General features: G+C 42.6%; 1 protein-coding gene across 2 annotated transcripts in view; it reads left to right on the top strand.

Annotated features, from left to right (window-relative positions):
• PRDM10 (PR/SET domain 10) overlaps positions 1-22,310 on the top strand; it is a 113,484-nt gene that overhangs the window by 77,261 nt on the left and 13,913 nt on the right. For both annotated transcript variants that reach the window (XM_049856638.1, XM_049856639.1), the window contains 8 exons: positions 2,230-2,359; positions 3,092-3,334; positions 8,927-9,274; positions 11,093-11,248; positions 17,073-17,252; positions 19,727-19,837; positions 20,881-21,081; positions 21,904-22,047. In XM_049856638.1, the coding sequence (XP_049712595.1) occupies positions 2,230-2,359; positions 3,092-3,334; positions 8,927-9,274; positions 11,093-11,248; positions 17,073-17,252; positions 19,727-19,837; positions 20,881-21,081; positions 21,904-22,047 (1,513 nt within the window). The remainder of the gene's footprint in view (positions 1-2,229; positions 2,360-3,091; positions 3,335-8,926; positions 9,275-11,092; positions 11,249-17,072; positions 17,253-19,726; positions 19,838-20,880; positions 21,082-21,903; positions 22,048-22,310) is intronic.

Genomic DNA, 22,310 nt, shown 5'->3' with positions numbered 1-22,310 from the left:
GATGGGCATTTAGGTTGTTTCCACCTTTTGGCTATTGTGAATAGTGCTGCAATGAACATTGGTGTACAAGTATCTGTTTGAGTCTCTGCCTTCAAGTCTTTTGGGTATATATACCTATGAATGGAATTGCTGGGTCATATGGTAAAATTTTTTTTTTTATGATAGTTTTATTTTTAGTTTTTTGAGGAAGCACTGTCAATTATGTTTCTAAAAGATCACTCGGGATAAAAATGAAAACATTACTTTAGCTTATATTGGAGCAAAAGTGAAACTGGGGAGGCCAGTTAGAAGCTGTTGCCACAGTCTAGATGAGAAGTGAAGGCGGTTTGGAATAGGGTTGGACGAATGGGTCAGATGTCATTGCGTTTGGGAAGAGAAGGGGCAGTGTGTACTGGCGTTTAGGACGGCAGGAAGGTGAACCAACCAGGGCTGTACAGTGTGGCTGCCCGTGGCGTTAAGAGCCCACAGGAGAGTACCATGGTCATGAAGCTGAAGTGAGACCATTAGCTTGGCTGAGTGTGGTTTTCTGGCCCTGCTGCATTTAGCTGGAAGGGTGCTGGGCAGAGTGAGCAGAGTGCCAGATGAAGCAGGTTGTCGTTTCTCCAAGTACATACAGCAGAGCCAGAATAATGTCGCACCAGTCGGGGTGGGAATCGAGATCACATATAAGGGAGTGATTATTGTGATTAACTGGAGTTTAAGCTGTGGAAGGAGAGCGAAAGCTTCAGGAGGGCGTGGGACTGCAATGTTTGGATGGAGATGCCAGCTAGAATAAAGGATTGTTCAGTTAGGGCATCAGAGGGAGTGAGCTGGACAGTTAGGACCTAGTCAGAGTTGGTGGTGCATGGAACTGGGATAGGGAAGCTCTGCATTCATGATGATGACAAGGTCTCAGCATGACCACAGGGTAAATGTCTGAGGTGCGTTGAAGTAAAAAATAAGAGTGAAGTCACTGCCTGCTGTATGTTCCCAAGACTCTGTCCCTGGGGCTGCCATAGCACGTTTTGTTGCTATAATGTGATTTTTGGTTTATATGTTTGCTGACTCTGCTAGACCTCTGTGGACAGAAACTGCGTCATTTAACTTGGCATTTTTAGTGCCCAGCCAAGTGCATGACACGTAGTAGATAAAAAGTTTCTCAGTCGACTGTTAAAAGAATTTGAGACAATTAGGAAAATCTGAACTTTGACTAGATTTAATAATACCGAGCAATTATCAGTTTTTTCGTTTGTTTTTAGGTGTGATAACAGCGCTGTGGTTATATTTAAAAGAGTCCTTATATTTTAGAGATACATACTGATATATTTATGTATGAAATGGTGTCTTTAATTTGCTTTCAGAATAATCCAATGGGTACATGTGTGGAGAAGTGGAAGGTAGAGATGGAACGAGACTGGCCATGAGTTGATAGATGTTGAAATAGGGTAATGGGTACACTGGCCTTACGCTAGTCTCTATGTTTGCATAGGTTCAGAATTTTCTCTAATAAAGAATCTTTTAAAAGTCCTGTAAAAATGTATAATTTTTCTTAAATTGATAAAGGGATGAGTGGAATAATAAAACATGACCTGATTAATGTTATACACACACAAGTTCTAAAAAACATTTTTGTGACAAACTTTTTGAGTCCCTTTTATTAAGGAATTTTTTTTACTTTAAAAAACCCATTGAAGGGGATAAAATATATTTGGTGTTTACTAGGTATGTTATGGAGCAGCTAAATTAGAAATTTGTTCTGACTTTCTAGAAGTGTATAGTAAAATGAGGTTTGGATGTAACCCCATTTCCTGGATGGAACATAAGGTGAGACAAGAGAAAAGGAGGGAAAGAGCTGAACCTTGTCCGAGAAGACATCTCCTGGGAGCACCCTTTATCACGCAGCATGTTCTGTCCTGTCTGCATTTCTCTTATCATTTCAGAGATGTGTTCATGCTTTCAGAGTGTCCAGTAGCAACACATTGTCAGTGCTTTGAATTTTTGTAGCTCTTTTCTTCTGAATAACTTAAGACATCTCTTTGAGTGATAGAGAGGGCAAAGGTGACAAATTTAGAAAGCAAATGTTAGCAGAACACTTGTTTCCATTAGAGAAGATAACCAGGAAAAGTAGTAAAGTCAGAGGAAATCAAGACCTGGGGTTAGTCAGGATTATTTAGGGAAATATTTGCTGTAGAGTGTTATGTAGAAATAATGTAAAAACTGACTGTTTGTAACCCAGTCTCTTGTCTCCAGAACAAGAGGAAGAGGAAGGGGACGAGGCAAGAGGCGATTCGGCCCAGGTCGTCGGCCAGGGCGCCCTCCAAAATTTATCCGCCTGGAAATAACCAGTGAAAATGGAGAAAAGTGTGACAGTGGGACACAGGTACTTGGGGCCACGGGGAACAACTGCCTTTCCATGCTTGCTGAGAAGATACTCCGGGACTGTTACAGGACTTAAATACAAATGCCTCGCAGCTGTTTATCATCATGCCCTATTGGTGCTCTGAGGCCTGTTAATTGCAGTGCAAGTCCCATTGCTATCAAGTCAGTTCTGACTCACAGTGACCTTACAGGACAGAGTAGAACTGCCCGTGGGGTTTCCAAGTCTGCCATCCTTGCTGAAGCAGACTGCCACATCTTTCTCCTTCGGGTGACTGGTGGGTTCAAACTGCTGACCTTTTGGTTAGCAGCCGAGTGCTTTAACCATTCCACCACCAGGGCTCCTTAAAGTGTGATTAGGCCAAGAAACATATTGTCAAGTGTTACTTGTAACAAAAACCTGATTTTGCTGCACTAGCAATTTGAAATTATACGGAAATACTAGAGGGGGATTTTATGTTTTATTAATTTAAACAATGAAAAATTATTACGATACTCCAGAAGAGTCACATCACAATCTTTTCCTCCTGAAGTGGCCTGGAATATATCATAGGCTTTACATTCTGCATATATTACCTAATTAACTTTCTCAGAGGGAGAATATTTTCTTCTGAGCATTATCAATTTAGGCATTTAAAAATAAGCAACAATTCCAAATCTTTTCTGACTGTCCTTCTAGAGCTAACCTCTACATAGTCAGGGGAATAATGGCTGGTTATATGATTTGCAATTTCAGGACTTGCTACATTTTTCCAGCAAGGAGCAGTTTGAGGAGAACGAACCAGCTGCCCTGAATGGGCTGGATCAGCCAGAACAGACCGCTATCCCAATCCCTCCGCTGCCACCGGAAGCCCAGGCCTCTCTGGACCATGAGTCCGAAACTCACGCCCTCCATCTGCAGCCACAGCACGAAGAGAGCGTGGTGCCTGCCCAGAGCTCTCTGACGGCAGACGACATGCGCAGAGCCAAGCGCATCCGAGTAAGTTGGGGAAGCAGGGCTCCCATCTTATCACTGGTGATCCTTTCTCTGCCAGCCATCTTTTTAGCTGGTCGATTTCCAACCTGTTCACTATCCACTTTGAAGTCTTGCATCACATGCTTGATCCCCTTCTTTTGGAAAAAAAATATTAACTATTTCTCAATAGTTTTGTATTCTGTGGCAGGCTGGAATGGCTTCCATCAGCGTAGCAGCGATAGCGAAGCCGGATTTTGGCAGCTCCTGCACTAGTATAGTTAAAGTAGGATAGCCTTGCATCCCTAAGCTCACACATTGGAAATGGATAAATCGGTACATTTAATTACAAGAATTATTTGTACTCTAAGCCAGGCTAATCCATGCCAATAACTTCATAGCTCCCAAGTTCATTTTGGGTAACTGAATTTGGTTGTCTACAGTTTCCACGGGGAGACTGGCAAGTGGCACTGCTCATCGATGCAAAGGGACCCTATGTCAAGTTGACCTGGCAAGTACAATTTGCACATCCAGGGATATCTTTTTTTTTTTTTTAATTTGATTTTTTTTGTTGTTGAGAATACACACAGCAGAACATACAGCAGTTTAACAATTTCTTCATGTACAATTCAGTGCAATTGATTACATTCTTCAAGTTGTACCACTACCCTCACCTTCCTTCCCAGGGATATCTTGAAGAAGGCTCTCAGTTCAGGAGCTAGGTCACTGTCCCACTTGTCTGACCTGTGTCCTGGGTTAGACCATGCTGTTACAGGGCTCTGTGACTTCCAATTCAGATGTGTTTTTCCTTTATTACTTTATTGACAGAATTTGAGTGTGGGCTAGCAACTGCAGGGGATATGTGTGGAAAATGGTGTGGTTTTGTGGGATAATTGCCTTTGCTGGCAGTTTGCATCCTGAGAACAATTACTTAACACCCGTGTTATGGCAGCTGGGAGTGTATGTAAAGACTTTTACTAGCACCTGATGCGTAGATGAGAGAGACTCTTTGTATGATTTCCCAGACTTCACAATTTCTAGATGGATTCTTTCGGTCTTCTTATTTGCCTGTAGGCTAGAAGGGACCTTGAAAAATGGTCTAGTCCATGCCTTCATGTGAAAACGCATTTAAACATTCATAGCCATATGATAGTTTTGAAGGCCTCTAAAAACTCTGAGGCTAAACGGCCTTTTATGAGCACCCTGGAATTGAAACAGATCAAATCTTTGGCTCAATCTATATTCATTTAAAAGGATAATTAACTATACGTAAATGTAAACCCGAAAGGCAGAAAGCTATGAATCAACACATTCCTACCTACCATTCTACTTTATTTCCTGCTCTCGCCCAATTACTGTCTTTCTGCTTTGACCATTCTGATTTATTTTGCTAAATCCAGAGAAATGCTCGCTAGATTTATTTTATTTTATTTGTTTTGAAGGAAAAAACCAAAGCCCACACATGTAGTGAAGTGAATGTACAAGCCTAGTCTGTATTATTTGAATGAATTGGGTTCCTGATTTTATTACATGGTTTCTTATGTCAAAGCAAAGCCACGTTGTGTATGTCTTCTGGAGGTCAGTCTTAGTTGAGCCATTTTTTCCCTCACACATTCTAAAAAGCAGGGCTATATATTTTTTCATCTTTTCTATCCAGGTTGGTAATGACCAACTGAAGGGAAGTCTTCCAATCCAATTGGTAATGTAACTATTTTTCTCTCCTCTAATGCTGCCTGCTCAGTTGGAGCTGCAGGTAGGTTCGTTTCCTGTGTTTTCACGTAACAGAATGTTATTGAAGTGTCTGCCTGACCTGCTGTTCTTTGCAACCTGTACTCACTAAATCCTGGTGGAAACCACAGATTGGTTGCTAAAGTAAATGCAAGTTAGTTAATGAATAATTATGACTTATTTGCAAACACATCCATCAATCAATTGTGGGCTTCAGTTTGCTCATATACAAAATGAAGGGATAGGACTAAGCGACCTCCAAGGTCCCTTCCAGCTCTAAGATAATTTGGAATGGTATTGAGTTCTAACTCTTAGACTCTGCACTGTAGGTGCTGTAAGGGATACAACAACATTTTCACTTAGCTTAATTAGGGGGATAATGCTACTATAAGGTAGTTTACCAGTAAGTGCTAAATTTAAGGTATAACATATAATTGCTATGGGAACTTGGAAGAGTGAAAGGCCAAAGAAAGGGGAATCATGAAATAATTTGTGCATGAGGTATGACCTTGAAAGAGAGAGAAGATTTAGCTGGATGGGAAGAAAATAGCATGTTTCAGAGGAGGATAGCCCTAGGATTGAAGGCGCAGCCACAGGAGTGCTCCTGGTGTGGTTATGGGACAGTGAAAACACTAGCTTTCTACAGTCTGGATGCCAGGTGAGGAGCGAGAGGTGTTGGGTAGGGGAGCCCGCCAAAGACTTTGAAAGCTGGGCAGGAAATAGGCCAGAGAAAGGTGGTCAAAACAAACAAACATGACTGTTTGATTTCCTTTTTCATCTAGTGCCAGGATCAAAATAATATGAAAATCAATTAATAATTTGGGTTCCTATAGCTGTTAATGGAAACCCTGGTGGTGTAGTGGTTAAGAACTATGGCTGCCAACCAAAAGGTAGGCAGTTTGAATCCACCAGCCGCTCCTTAGAAACCCTATGGGGCAGTTCTACTTTGTCCTATAGGGTCGCTATGAGTTGGAATTGACCCAGTGGCAACAGGTTTGGTTTTTTGGTTTTAGCTATTAATGTCAAACTTTAGAGACATTTTATGGTCTTTGTCTGCAAAAAATCTGTTGTCTAAGAATTTATTTCCACATGAGTGGAGGAATCCCTCATCACAGATTTAGCACCTGTACTCTTTGGCATCCTTGGAGTAGCTGATATACGGTACAGTATGGAGTGATGGGCTACCTGGAGCTCAGAGACCAGAAGATCCATCAACTCCACCTGTGCTGGCTCCACTGTGTTTCCTGGTTTCTGCTAGAAAGGTGTACCAATTGTGGCTCTGAGCCACGCAAGAAACCTTAGAGTAGACATGGCCTGCAGGTGGGTCAGGGGATGGAGCAGTTTCAGCATGCAGACTACCTTGTAATATGAGGATCATTAGATCAGAGAAATACAGTCTAGTTCTTGAGTACGTAGACAATGCTCAGGGCGCCATGGAAATTAAAAAGATGGTAAGAATGAGATTTGTCGTTAGAACCAAGAAAGTGGAGCCAGGTGGCTGCTCAGTTTAAATCAGTGTCTGAGGGCACTCAGGCTAATCAGAAATGACAGCAGACTGATTAGCGTAATGGACCAAAACAAAACTGAGTTTTTGGATTTGGCACCCAAGGATGAATGGGATCCCAGTGGGACCAAGATCAATTGTTGTGCATTGTGTCAGTCCTTGGAAACATGACTGATCTTGGATAAAGGAAATGATTCTTAGATGCCAAAAGTCCTTTAAAACCTCAATCTCCTAACTTTAGGATAGCATTTATCTGCAGTGTTTCTGTAAAGCTTTGAATGTAGCCAAAAGTGAGAGCTTTTGTGTGAAATAAGTATTTGTCTAGATGGAATGAAAAGATTAGGTGACTGCTATGAAGCCTAATGAAGTGAAAGAAAACTCCATGACTGATTTGAAAAAGGTCTATTCTAAAGATGTCTGCAGATGCTGTAGAGAAGACCGTGTGTTTGTGTGTATATAATGTATGTGTTTGTATATGCATATATCACACACAGACATACACACGTGTGTATATATATATATACATACAGACATACACGTGTATATAAACCTGTTGCTGTCGAGTTGATTCCGACTCAATAGTGACCCTACAGGACAGAGTAGAACCGCCCATAGGGTTTCTAAGGAGCGGCTGGTGGATTCGAACTGCTTTGGTTAGCAGCCGTAGCACTTAACCACACCACCACCAGGGTTTCCATATATCTATATACGTAGTTTCACTTGAAATACATTTCATTAATTTTCAAACCTTTATTGAACACGTAATAGGAGCTAAGTAATTTATTAAGTGATTTAGGTACAAAGGAGAATAAAATATCATGCACACTTCTAAGTAGCCCTGGTCAACTGGGGAAGGCAACATAGTTGCTCATAACCTTCAGTAGGTAGCATCTTAAAACATCTCCCCTAGTCTTTTGAGATGAGCTCCGAGAAGGAAGTTTCTGTTTTGTAGTAACAGACATATAGTTCAACATTTTTATCAAATCGAAACTAGTTGTTTTGCTTTTTCCGTCAAATGATTATTTCACATTAAATTTGGTTTGGTAGTTGCTGCTTGTGAGTAATTTGAAATTAAGGGTCTAAGCGTTGCTCACTGTACTCTTCCCACTGCACAAATATTGCATTAAGATCTCTGTTAATCCTTCAGCTGCTGTTCCCTCACGGCTGCATAGGCACGTTCATTTGCAGAACTATTTTTCGAGGTTTTTTTTCCTCCTTGTAGCTATCTAGAGCTCTCCCTCCGATCCTCTGAGGTACTTAGGAAGGAGTCTCATGGTGGTGTAACTGAAGTGTTGACCGTGTATTGTCTGTGTGGAGATGACCTGCTGACCAGCTCTCAGCAGAGCACGGTTGGTTTTTCCAGTAGCAGTGATGGGCTTGCACTGCGTACCTGCACTGTCTCACCTGGATTCTCTCATAACAGCTGCATGGATTTAGAGGATGGCTAATCATCATTAGAAGTGCAGTCTGTGAGTGAAGAAAGCAGAACTGACTGCTGTAGAGAGGGAACAAGACAATAAGCTTAGCTTTGTCGGCATGCCATTCTAACCAGCAGCGCTAACTAGCTGCATTGGAACCTTGTCCTCTGCATTTCCTAAGTGGGAAGTTACTCACTGCCTATATCCCAGTTTCTGTGTGCTCATGTACCGTGTCTCATGAACGGAGACGTTCACATAAATCCTAATCTTGTGTTGCCCTATCGGTTCTCTCTTTTAAATTGAATATAATTCACATGCCATAAAATCCACACTTTTAAATTAAGTGTGTTTTTCCATGGTTTTGTAGTATATTCTGGAATTGTGCAGCCATCACCACTAGTTCCAGGGCATTTCTGTCCCACCAGAAAGAGCCTCCGTGCTCCGTGCCCGTTAGCAGTCAGGCCCCGTTCCTCCTCCCAGCCCCCAGCAACTACTGCCCGTCAGTTCTTTTTATTACCTTTTTTTGCTAAACATTTTAATCAAGCTTCAAATGATTTTTTCAAGGGCTTCAACAAGTAACATTTTGGCGGACTTCTCCAACCTCGTCATGCATGTGTGACTCACCCAGGGGCTTTTCTTCTGAGTCTTCAATCTTTATTCCCATCCACCCTGGGATTTGTTATTTACACAGATCCTCTGTTGGGAACACTTCTTTGAATGTTACTTAAATTTTTTTTCAAAAGAAAACACACAGACCACAAAAACAAACAAAAAACAAAACGAAACAAAAAAACAGCTGTCTTTTCAAGATGACCTTCTTTGGGGATGGCTTTCCACGGTCTCTCCTCGAGTTTAAATTTCTAGGGAAAGTCTGTGGTTGCAGGGTTCACCCTGTGTCTCTATAAATGTGTGAGCCACGTGCTCATTGAGTTTCCTCACTAAATAGTCCTATTTGTGTATGTCTTGCAGAATGCAGCTCTTCAGCATCTGTTTATTCGGAAATCCTTCCGGCCTTTTAAATGCTTGCAGTGTGGGAAGGCCTTTCGTGAAAAGGACAAGCTGGACCAACACTTGCGTTTCCATGGGCGGGAGGGGAACTGCCCTTTGACCTGTGATCTCTGTAACAAGGGCTTCATCAGCAGCGCGTCCTTGGAGAGCCACATGAAGCTCCATTCCGACCAGAAGACTTACTCTTGCATTTTTTGCCCAGAATCCTTTGACCGCCTTGATTTGTTGAAAGATCATGTGGCCATTCATATCAATGATGGCTACTTCACCTGCCCAACTTGTAAAAAACGTTTCCCAGATTTTATCCAGGTGAGTGCCTACTACTGTAGAGATTCCTGTGTATTTCCTTTTTTTTTGGCAAAAGAAACTGGTTTCTTGGGAAATTGAGACCACTGCCTGGCAGCTGCATTTTCATCCCTTCTTTGAAATAAGTGCACAGTTGACAACGTTTCTTTCATCAAGCCACTTCTGATAAACAGAAGATTATTATGACCCTTAATTACCCAAATCGAACTTTGAACTTTAAACATATAAATTATATTACAAGTCATAAACACTCAGAGTTGATTTGAGTTTTAATAAAAAAAATTAAAAAAAAAAATTCTTGCCAATATCAATGCAGTACTCATAAAATGGACTTGTAGAGCCTCCGGAGGCCCGTTTCCTGGGTTGGAAACATCTCCCCCGCCACTGTGGGTTCCTGTTGAGTTTGCTAAGGCCATGCAGTTTGGAAGGAAACCAAGTTGGTGTACACTACCCTTTCATATCAAGCACTGCCTCCCTGCACTGTATTCTTGTTGAAGCAAAATGGGTGAAGGTAAATTCCAGAATACTCATGATTTTATGTGGATTTCAGATGATAATATTGTTACATGCTAATCAATGAATGGAGGAGCCCTGGTGGTGCAGTAGTTAGGCGTTCGGCGGCTAACTAAAAGGTCGGCAGTTCGAATCTACCAGCTGCTCCTTGAAAATCCTATGGGGCAGTTCTACTCTGTCCTGTAGGGTCTCTGTGAGTCAGAACTCAACAGCAATAGGTTTTTTTTTTTTTTGGTTTAGTCAATGAATAATTAAATCCAAATATCTAGTAAAAATTAAAAAAAATTTTTTTCTTTTTTTGTTTTTATTACCAAAGCAAGAGGAGACTAGGAGTTAGTCATAGTTCTGCTAATGTTGGGAATCTTGGAAATTTTTTCACTTGACACAAACAACTAGGAAGTTTGCTTTAAGGGATATAAGAAGCCTTTCTGCTTCCATTTTCTTCTTTACTTTCACCCAATGTGTTAGAGTTCAGTCAGGGAAGCAGAACCACTGTGAGTCTATGGAGTAAGGAATTTCTCAGGGCTTGATAGGAAAGTATAGTATATACCAGCTTTCTTTGTTTCCTTCCAAACTGCATGACCTCAGTAAAAGAGACTGCAAACATAACAAAGCAAAATGTCTTCATAGAAATAGCTCGACAGGACTCCTGACTGATCGCTGTTGCACAGCTCTTCTTCGCTGGGTACTTACGGTAAGACTGTCCTGAAGGTCACAGTTCTTTCTTATCTACAAACAAAGAGAATAAGTCTCGGTTGAGGAGAAAGGACTCCAGTGTTGTACTGCTCTCATGAATGAGTAGTGTTTTTGATAGCATCTAATTCATGTCTTCAATTCTTCAGAATCTGATTTTATAGAAAGATATAAAAGGACCAATTACTAAAAGAGACTAATTGCATCTCCACATGTTGGAGGCAGAAAAAAAGTGAGGAAGAATGATTTATTTATTGTCTTCCTTTAGATAATTTTTAGCAAGATTTATTGAAACCCGAAGAAAATCTCCTTTTAATCTTAAAAAAATGAAAAATGGGCTCGAGGTCATCAGGCTTTTGACCCAGCAAACACTCTTCTTTCCACCTCTCCAGGTCATGTGGGAGGGTCAGATTTATAAGGCCCTTATTTTGTTTCTTCTTTGTGATGTGGACAGTGTGCGCTGTTGAGTCCAATTATGACATCTGATTGGGTTCCATGTCCAGGCTGATGGAATCCAGGGTAATGCACTAGCGCCCTCTAGTGTTGGTAAGCCGACTTTTGTTTTTGCCTCTGGTGCCTGAGTCTCCTGAACTTGTCTGTGGTCTTCACTGCCAGGTGAAAAAACACGTGCGCAGCTTCCACTCGGAGAAGATATACCAGTGTACAGAGTGTGACAAGGCCTTCTGCCGTCCTGATAAACTGCGTCTCCACATGCTCCGACACTCGGACCGCAAAGACTTCCTGTGTTCTACGTGTGGGAAACAATTTAAGGTACTGTGACCAGAGAGCAGCCCAGGGTTCCTCTCGTGGCTGCAGAAATTATGTCAAGATGAGGATAAATTCTTCTTCATTCCATCAGTTTGTCTCCCAGTTACCAGGAACTGGGCTTGAGATCCACGGAAGCCTCTGTGCTCGTGTTTGACTTAGGACAAATTAAAGGGAAAAAACTTATTTAGTTCCCCAAAATAATGAATTCAAATTTCCAAACCAAATATAATGATAATGCACCTTCTTCGGAAAGAATTCACATGTGTAACGAGTGGACCTGAAATACTATTGAGGAGTTCCTAAGACAATGGTGTATTTACTTACCACTCGAATCAGTAGATTTTTATTGAGCACTTATTATTAAGTATATAAAAAAAAAAAAGGCCCTGGTAATTGGGCCCTGAAGGCAGCAAGGCTATTGTCTGACAGAGGTGGGAAACCTGTAGAACACTCAGAGGGCTTAGGGTGCTTTGGTGAATGCAAATGACTTCAAGGATTAAAATAAATAATAATAATATCAGTAACCTGCCTGGAACTCGGAAGAAGCAGAGGAAAAACCTGCAGGAGACTCAGAGACAACAGATAAATAAATGTGAAAACAATGAAATATGCTTCATTAGGTGATCAGATGATTCTGCAAAGATGTCACTGAGAGACATGCTACTGAATATGATTGTAGGTAACACTGTCACAGAAACCGGAAAAGAGGCGTGATGGGTTCAGAAGGGGAAAACTGATTTTAAAGGATGTGTTTGTGTAGAATGTGAAGACATTAAGAGAAATAGAAAGTACATTTTTAAAGCTTAAGTTTTGTGGAATGTGTGTTATGGCATATAATCTCGATGGCTTTTAATGTAGTAGGTCTGTATAGAACTCTGTAGAAAACTCTAATATGTAAAGTATAAAAGGGTCTAGGGTTTTTTTTTTTCTCTTTTCTGTTTTTTATTTTTTGTTGAAGAATTATATGTAAATAGATCCGTCTTGTGATGCTAACTGGTTGGCCATCCATCCATCTTATCCACTCAACAATTTCTAAATTATCCATTTTATGCCTGATATCACATTAGGATCTACGGATATAAAAAAGTCTTTCTGCTTCCGTTTTCTCCTTTACTTTTACCCAGTGTCTCAGAGAGGGATCAACCAGGGAGGCAGAACCACTGTGAATCTATGGAATAAGGGATTTATTACAGGAACAGAATTTAGTTATAGAAAAAGATGAAGAAATAGGGTCTGAAAGGAGCATTTGGAGGGTCAGAGAAGTCACTATGTAGCCTTCTGGAACCCTGGTGTGGGAGGGCAGACTGAAGCTGACCTCAGAATCTAGAACCTGGGGTGGGCCTGTGCAAGAGAGCTGGGCAGTCAGTGGGAGAATGGGTCTGTGCATCAGGCAGTGGAGAAGACGAGCTGGTTGTTGAGGGGGGAGAGCGTGAGTAACCCGCTGGCATCTCTATGTCTGGCACTGCCTGTAGCCACTGTGACCCTCAGCAGATGGCTGCTGTACCATTCTGCCTTCCACTCGATCACGGACTTCTCTTTTGGCTAACTCTAACTGGGAACCATACTATGGTGGGAATCCTGGTTACACATATTTCCCCTTAGCCAAGTTGACGGAGTACAAAATTACCACTTACCTTCAACCCATTTTTAAGGCTATAACCCTAGATATTTTTCTAGAGAATAAATCTGTTGTCATGTCTCTGCTGGAAAACCCTATAATAACTTCACTGATTTCAAGATTGACTGCACAGCTCTTATTACATCAGACACTATATGACCCGGCCCCTAATACCTGTCCAGCCTCCCATCCACTTTGTTCTCTGACTGCACTGCACTACCTGGATGTACTTGAGTACGTGTCTCTCTCCCCATTGTCCTCTGCTTGAGCTCTCAACCTCGCATGTCAGTTTACCCAGCTGATATCACTTCACATGGGGGCTCTTTCTGATCCCCCCAGACTAGATTAAGTGCTTCTCCTATGAATTTTCATAGGAACATTTACTTATGACCCTGCCATAGCCACGTAATGCGATCTATTGTTAATTATCTGTGTTCCTAAACTGTAAGCTCCATGAGGACAGCATACGTAAAGACAAGATAGGACCTTCTGACTTTAAGGAGCTCACAATTTCATAGAGGAATCAGACATGTAGATTTTAAAACATTACCATTAATGGTACCATAGAGAAAAGCATAAAACACCATGAGAGGGATTGACTGTGATTTGGGGTACAGGGGGACTTCCTCGATGAGGTAACACTTTGGAATACACTAAAGGGCAGGGAAGGGTTTGGCAGCTTGAGAAAGGGAAACTATGAGGAATGCGGAAGCAAAACAACGCTGAAAGCAGAGGGTGTGACAGGGACTGTGGAGACCTGTCAGGAGATGGTGAGGTGCACAGTGGTTGGGGTACATGGTGAGGGGTGCATGGTGAGATGAAGCTTGAGAAGTAGGTTCCAGCTTGCTTGTTATGCTGAGGGATTAGGTTTACAAAGATCTCTTAGAGCCAAGCCTAAACTAAGGCAGAGGCAGTGGTGTGCACAGGAAGGCCCGTCTTCAAGACAGATGTCTGAGGGAACTGATATGGCCTCGTGCCTGATGAACATGCAAAAGACACACAGCAAGGCACTGAGATGTGTAGCTTGGGAGGTAGGTGTTGGGGAACACTGTTGATGCAGGTGTGAGACTTAGACAGGAGGAGAGAGAGCGGGGGCCATAGTGAATGTGGTTCTGGAGACGTTAGGATGGAAAGGCCTTGTGGAGATTCGGCATTCAGCAAACAGAGGCCTGTCCCTGCATGCACAGCGTTGTATTGTATTCTTTTTTTTTTTTCAACAAAAATTATTTTATTGTGGTAAACATACATGTAACAAAATATTTGACATTTCAAGAATCTTTACTTGTACAATTCAGTGGCATTAATTGTGTTCATCATATTTTCAACCATCATCTTCATCCACTTTCATATTTTTCCATCACCCTTAGGAGAAGCTTAGTGCCCCCTAAGTCATGACTCTCCCTGTCTCCCTCCCTCCCATTCACCCCAGTAACCACTAATAAATTTTAGTCTCTCCACACTTGCCTGTTCTTGATATTTCATATCAGTGGAATCGTACAATATTTTTCCTTTTGTGACTGACATATGTCACTCAGCATAATGTTTTCAAGGTTCATCCATGTTGTAGGATGTATTAGGATTTCATTTCTCTTTGTGGCTGAGCAATATTTCATGTATATATGTACTGTTTGGTAAACTAGAGGATCTGCGAAAAAGAAGAAGACCCTTAACGAGATGGATTGACACAGTGGCTGTAACAATGGCCTCAAACAGCAATAAATTGTGAGAATGGTGCAGAACTGGGCAGTGTTCCATTCTGTTGTACATACACTGTTGCTAAGAGTTGAACTGACTTGACAGCACCTAACTACAAAGAACAACATGTATATACCACATTTTGTTTATCCATTCATTAGGTTGTTTCTACCTTTTGACTATTGTGAATAGTGCTACAGTGAACATTGGTGTACAAGTTTCTGTTTGGGTTCCTACTTTCAATTCTTTTGTGTATATACCCAGGAGTGGAATTGCTGGGTCATATGGTAACTCTGTTTAACTTTTTTTTTTTAATTGTGCTTTAGATGAAAGTTTACAGAATGAACTAGCTTCTTAGTTTGTTCACATATTGTTTCATGACATTAGTTAACAACTCCATGACATGTCAACACTCTCCCTTCTTGACCTTGGGTTCCCCATTACCAGCTTTCCTGTTCCCTCCTGCCTTCTAGTCCTTGCCCTTGGGCTGGTGTGCCCCTTTAGTCTCATTTTGTTTTATGGGCCTGTCTAATCTTTGGCTAAAGGGTGAGCCTCGGAGTGACTTCAGTACTGAGCTAAAAGGGTGTCCGGAGGCCATACTCTCAGGGTTTCTCCGGTCTCTGTCAGGCCAGTAAATCTGGTCTTTTTTTGTGAGTTAGAATTTTGTTCCACATTTTTCTCCAGCTCTGTCTGGGACACATTATATTGTATTCTCATTAGGCTTTAGGATTTATGTAATGATTCATTTAAGGTAAGTCCATCTATTTGAAGGGAATACAAAAAAATCATTGCTGTCAAGTTGATTCTGACTCACAGCTACCCTATAGGACAGTAGACCTGCCCCATAGGGTTTCCAAGGAGCAGCCAGTGAATTCGAATTGCCAACCTTTTGGTTAGCAGCTGAGCTTTTAATCACTGTGCCACCAGGGCTCCTTGAAGGGAATAGGTACAGGGAAATCAGTGAATACTGATGCTTGGGAAAAAGTGGAAATGTAACAGAAGTCTCAGGTGGCATGCTAGGGTTATGAGAAGATCCTTCTGTGCCATGGGTGTGCTCTGTGGCTGTGATGCTGCATTCCCTCAGGTCTGAGCCCCCACTGGTACTGATGTTGCTCATATCATTGTATAACATTTACCATCGTATCTGCACTAGTAAGAGTTACTGATATTTAGGGCAGTGTTCTTAATCCAAAGTTTATTGCAGACTAGGAAACTATGAAAATTCTTTTCTGGGCTTTCCAGGAATGAGGGCCCTGGGGTAGGAAGAAGGAGCAGTTGAGCCCCTATCCATTTTAGTGGAAGACAGAGGTAGGTGAGGGGTATCTAGCATTGGAACCTAGCACTCAGCATGGTTCCTGGTACTTGGTAGGCACTCAAGGAATATTTATTGAATAAACATGCTGAAAAATGAAGTAGTTAAAAAATTTAGCAATGGATATTGGTGATACTTGCACAACACGATTGATATAATTGGTCTCACTGAACTGTGCATGCAAGAAAATGTTGAATTGGCAAATGTTGTTTTGTCTATATTTTTGCCAAAAAAAAAAAAGGAGGAGGACTAATGAATCACAACAATAACGAGGAGTCCCTGTACCAGAAGACGGGAAGAGCTGTTGTTTCAGAAAGGTTCCAGATCTTTACGAGAGCACCAACGGTGTAACCACTGTCTAAATGCAGAGAGCCTCCCTGGTGAAGGGCGTTGGCCTATTTGAACTTGTTTTGGTTTAGGTTGGGCTCTGCCTAATTTTCTCCCTCTGTGGACTCACATTGACACTTATCACTAGATTAGGTCACCCAACCAGGCGTGACCTACACCTTCTGCTCCATCATAGCTGACAGTGTAACAAACTTCTAAATCCATAAAACGAGAGATGACAAACCCACAAGATGAAAGATTCTTACTTAAATTAATTTGGGATTTAGAGAAATACCATGATGTGTGTTAAAATGCGTGGAAATTGAGTATAAACACAACGTCATCAACCCAGTATTACTTTTGTGTGTTAGTATAAATTTGTTTTATAGTTCTCAATACCAAACTTATCCCGTGTCTATATGATCTCCTGTGCGTAAATGGAAACCCTGGTGGCATAGTGGTTAAGTGTTACAGCTGCTAACCGAAAGGTTGGCATTTCAAATCCACCAGGCACTCCTTGGAAACTCTATGGGGCAGTTCTACTCTGACCTATAGGGTCGCTATGAGTCGGAATCGACTCGATGGCAGTGGGTTTGGTTTTTCTGGTTTTCTGCGTAAATAGGAAGTCTTCTAAAAAATCAACTATCCTTCAGCTTAGATTTTCCATCAAGGATCACTGGGGTGCACTTGCTGGTTGGGGAACAGAGTAGTTCCCGGCCACATGTGACAAGTCCTGGTGTGTTCTAGCTCTCCAACACCTCAGATGCATCTTAGTAGGCTGGGGTTACTGCTAACTTTTACTGATTTTTTTTTTTAACCTCTTCATTAAAATTTTTCTACTCCCACCCACCTCTTCAAAAATTCTCTCTAAACAGCGAAAAGACAAACTGCGGGAACACATGCAGAGGATGCATAATCCCGAGAGGGAGGCCAAGAAGGCTGACCGCATCAGCCGCTCCAAGACCTTCAAGCCGCGCATCACCTCCACAGACTACGACAGCTTCACCTTCAAGTGCCGCCTCTGCATGATGGGCTTCCGGAGGCGAGGCATGCTGGTCAGTGTCGGTGGCTGCGGTCCCCTGTCCCCAACCTTGTCATTCTGTCTGTGTGTGATGACGGCTTGTGTACTGTATGTTGTGCTGGTCAGTGTTGGTGGCTGCAGTCCACTGTCCTCCAGACCATGTCATTCCATCTGTGTGTGATGACGGCTTGTGTGTTGTATGTTGTGCTGGTCAGTGTTGGTGGCTGCAGTCCACTGTCCTCCAAAGCATGTCATTCCATCTGTGTGTGATGACGGCTTGTGTGTTGTATGTTGTGCTGGTCAGTGTTGGTGGCTGCAGTCCACTGTCCTCCAAAGCATGTCATTCCATCTGTGTGTGATGACGGCTTGTGTATTGTATGCTGTGCTGGTCAGTGTTGGTGGTCATGGTCCCCTGTCCTCCAAACCATGTCATTCCCTGTGTGTGTGATGACGGCTTGTGTGTTGTATGCTGTGCTGGTCAGTGTCAGTGGCTGTGGTCCCCTGTGCTCCAAACCATGTCATTCCATCTGTGTGTGATGACGACTTGTGTACTGTATGCTGTGCTGGTCAGTGTTGGTGGCTGCAGTCCCCTGTCCTCCAAACCATGTCATTCTGTCTGTGTGTGATGATGGCTTGTGTGTTGTATTCTGTGCTGGTCAGTGTTGGTGGCTGCAGTCCCCTATCCTCCAAACCATGTCATTCTGTCTGTGTATGATGACGGCTTGTTTGTTGTATTCTGTGCTGGTCAGTGTTGGTGGCTGCAGTCCCCTGTCCTCCAAACCATGTCATTCCGTCTGTGTGTGATGATGGCTTGTGTGTTGTATTCTGTGCTGGTCAGTGTTGGTGGCTGCAGTCCCCTGTCCTCCAAACCATGTCATTCCCTGTGTGTGTGATGACGGCTTGTGTGTTGTATGCTGTGCTGGTCAGTGTCAGTGGCTGTGGTCCCCTGTGCTCCAAACCATGTCATTCCATCTGTGTGTGATGACGACTTGTGTACTGTATGCTGTGCTGGTCAGTGTTGGTGGCTGCAGTCCCCTGTCCTCCAAACCATGTCATTCTGTCTGTGTATGATGATGGCTTGTATATTGTATTCTGTGCTGGTCAGTGTTGGTGGCTGCAGTCCCGTCCTCCAAGCCATGTCATTCCGTCTGTGTGTGATGACAGCTTGTCTGTTGTATGCTGTGCTGGTCAGTGTCGGTGGCTGCAGTCCCCTGTCCCCAAACCACGTCATTCCGTCTGTATGTGATGATGGCTTGTGTGTTGTATGCTGTGATAAATTATGTCTGCTGATCGTGAATGGCTAGGAAAAAACACCCGAGGCAAACAGTTCCGTTTGGAGTTCTTTCCTTTCTGGTCTCACCCTCCCCGCTTTAGCACAGCTCTTTCCTGGTGGCCTCAGGGAAGAGGTCTTTTTCTGTCACTTTTCACCACTCGTGTTGTTTCTGTGCACCCTTCCCAACCTCTTTGTTTTTTTCCTATTTTATTTTCCTCTTCTTTTTTGTGTCCCTGTATATGCTTTTGGGGGAGCCCTGGTGGTATAGTGGTTAAGAGCTTGCTGCTAATCAAAAGGTCAGCAGTTCGAATCCACCAGCCGCTCCTTGGAAACCCCATGGGGCAGTTCTACTCTGTCCTGTAGGGTCGCTATGAACCAGAATCAACCTGACAGCAACAGGTTTATATATATATATGTATACTTTTGGGTGGGGTCTTTTGCCTTCACCCTACCATTTCTTTCTCATGCCTCTCTTTTCTAGCTCTGAAACAGCAGTAGGAGGAGTCTTCCCACCAAAGCAGGGTCTGTGAACCCAGGTTAGTTTAAACATCCGGGTAGTCAGTTCACTGCTGTCAACACACCCTGACCGTATTCCAGTTACAGAATATGTTTTTGCCAGAAGCCAGAAAGTCACAGACCAATGTTTGAAATTCAGAACCTCAGTTTGTTTCTCATTCAATGTTCTCAGTAAAGCTTAAAAACAAAACAGACAAACAAAAAACCAAACCTGTAGCCGTCGAGTCGATTCAGACTCATAGCAATCCTACAGAACAGAGTAGAACTGCCCCATAGGATTTCCAAGGACACTGGGGGATTTGAACTGCCAACCTTTTGGTTAGCAGCCATAGCTTGCCCTTGCTCTTAACCACTGTGCCACTGGGGCTTCTCAGTAAGACTAGGTCAGCAAGTGATGAAACACAGGTTTGCTTCAGGAGAATTCACCCAGAAAATTCATGATAGTGTAATTTTCCTTTTTCCAACAGCAGTTATTTCAGCTGAAGACTGTTAATGGGATCCACAGTTACCCACTTCATTTGCAAGAATTTGTGGAATTACCATTTATTCCTCTTAACAGTGGCTGTTGGTGCTTTGGTGTCAGATGGGTTTGAGGATGCTGGTTCTGGCCAAATGCCTTATTGTTTCGGGACATTGCTTCAGAGAATTTTCTCATATAGGAGGGATATATTTAGCTTCTGTTTATAATGAGGTCTCTCTCTCTTTTTTTTTTGCTTTAGGTAAATCACTTATCAAAGAGGCACCCAGACATGAAGATAGAAGAGGTACCAGAGTTAACGTTACCGATCATCAAACCCAACCGTGATTACTTTTGTCAGTACTGTGATAAGGTAAAAGGAAAACATCCATTCTGGTATGCCTCCGTGGGAGCTCTGCTTACAGCCAGTTTGTCTCTGTGTATAACTATATACCAGGAGCTTGCAGTTACTTTCAGCAGATGGTTTCCTGTCTCTCACTAGTTTTCAGTTCAGCCATAAAAGGGCTAGAAATGCAGCTTTATGTTAAGCTAATTTTTTTTTCTTAAATTTTCTTAAATTAGTTGACCGACTTAGTTTCTCTTGTTTTCCCTTCCCTCTGATGTTTGTTACAAAAGAAGAGGCCTATTACCAAGACCCTTGTACATGAATTCATTTTAAATTCCTAAACTCGGCAACGGGAGTGTTATCCTCCTACTTGTAAAATAGATGGCAGGTTTAGGGTTTCTAGAAAATTGAGAGGGATGTGAAAAAGCTTTGTGGTGGAGCGCCGTAGTTCTGCTATCCCACTCTTGGCTTTTGTGGGGTTACAAAAAAGAGAAAGAGAATATATGTGTATTGTTTCTGTTGCTTCATTGTGATATTGTTTCCTTCTATAAGGCAGCGATAGTATATTTCAAAGATAATCTCTGCTATCATTATAGAGTTTACTTCAGCTTAAAAGTAAGAAACATTTTTTTTGAACATAGATACTAGTACTGGTTGCTGTTAGACTTGCCACTTTGGAAGGTCCTTTGGTACCTTTTTTTTTTTTTGGTACCTGGTAGTCAACTACATAAATCAGATGAGAACTTTCACAGAAAGACTAAAAGATGAACCGGCTTTAAAAATAACCTTCTTTCTATGACTGTATATCCCCCTTTTTGACTTCAGGGTAAAGGATGTTTTTTAGTTATCATCTCAGATATACAGATTCAAAGAAGAGGCCATGCCGATCCGTGCTAGTTCTTAGTTTATTCTGATGTATGCCATACCCTCAATAAATCTGTCATTATGTTCTGTTTTGGGCTACATGAATACTTTTTCTCATTTTCTGGCATCAGAATAGTTCAATAGTTTGTTTTAAGCAAGAAAGTGGAACCATTTACTGCTTTCATGACAAAGCATTTGAATTGCAGGTTTATAAAAGTGCCAGCAAGCGTAAAGCACATATTCTGAAGAACCACCCAGGAGCTGAGCTCCCACCAAGCATTCGGAAACTTCGTCCTGCTGGCCCTGGAGAGCCAGACCCCATGCTGAGCACTCACACCCAGCTCACAGGCACCATAGCTACCCCTCCAGTCTGCTGTCCTCACTGTTCCAAGCAGTACAGCAGCAAGGTACGGGCAAGGCTCCCGATGGAGGCAAACCACCCACTACTGAGGGTGCTCTTGGCACACCTGGCTAGCTGGCTTCTTCTGAATTGGCGGGGGACTATCTGAGGAACTGATCATTGAGAATAGGGGCTCTAAGCAAAGAATGGGAAGAAAATATGGTGGACTTTCTCCAGAATTCGAGCCATCTCCTAGCTTTGGCACTTCACTGTTTCTCTTTCTCCTCTGCCTGCTGAGGGTTGCATATTTGAATATTCCGTGCTCACGGTATGTGAGTTCAGGTGGGCAGAAGCATTCCACTGTACGAAATGACATTTCTTAAAAAGAGAGGAGCCCTTGTGGTGCCATGGAGAAGCGCTGGACTGCTAACTGAAAGGTCTGGGGTTTGAACCCACCAGCTGCCCCCTGGGAGAAAGACGTGGTGATTCTGCTTCTGTGAAGATTTACTGCCTTGGGAACCCTATGGGGCAGTTCTACTCTGTCCTATAGGGTCATTATAAGTCAGAATCGACTTGACAGCAATGGGTCATTTTCGCTAGAGGGTTGTGATTGATTGCCACGAGTATCGGTGGGAGTGGGGCCGCTGGGAGTTTCCTTACCATCCCCATTGGTGTGGGGTCATGTGCACTTTCTGTTTCTTTTCAGCCCCCTTGTTTCCCTTTTATACCGTTGAATCACTTTAGGAGGGTCAGGCAGAGTCAGCTTTGCTCTAGTTTTTGTTTTTTAATGCCTAACATCAAAGATTTTAGGAATCATTGGAGGGTTTGCATATGAAAAAGATTGAAAATAACTAATTCTTTTCTTGGTTTTTGCCTGAATTTTTTTCAGACCAAGATGGTACAGCACATTCGAAAGAAGCACCCAGAGTACGCCCAGCTCCCCAACACTATACACGCGCCCTTGACCACAGCTGTGATCAGTGCTACCCCGGCTGTCCTGACCACAGATAGTGCCACTGGGGAGACGGTGGTGGTGAGTGTGTGATGGACAAGTGGGTGCCTCCTGTCTCCTCCAGTGCCCAGCCTGCCCTTAAATGCCATGGTCATGTCTACCCTGTTATCACCTTCCTCACACTGCAAGTGTGGCCCCTTTTTCTTCAGGTGTCTGCATAAGGCATTATGCTTATGATGGGGTCTCCTAAGTGATGCTACCCAAAGTGCTCTTTGAAAAGAGCAGCGAGAAAATTTCAGTGCTGCTTGTTCACTGCAAGATTGTTAGAGCCTTGAGGGTAACTC

The sequence above is a fragment of the Elephas maximus genome, chromosome 17, assembly GCF_024166365.1.
Source record: "Elephas maximus indicus isolate mEleMax1 chromosome 17, mEleMax1 primary haplotype, whole genome shotgun sequence".
NCBI classification, from domain to species: domain Eukaryota; kingdom Metazoa; phylum Chordata; class Mammalia; order Proboscidea; family Elephantidae; genus Elephas; species Elephas maximus.
The sequence above is the reverse complement of the archived record's forward strand: the minus strand, read 5'-3'. Positions and strand labels throughout refer to the sequence as shown.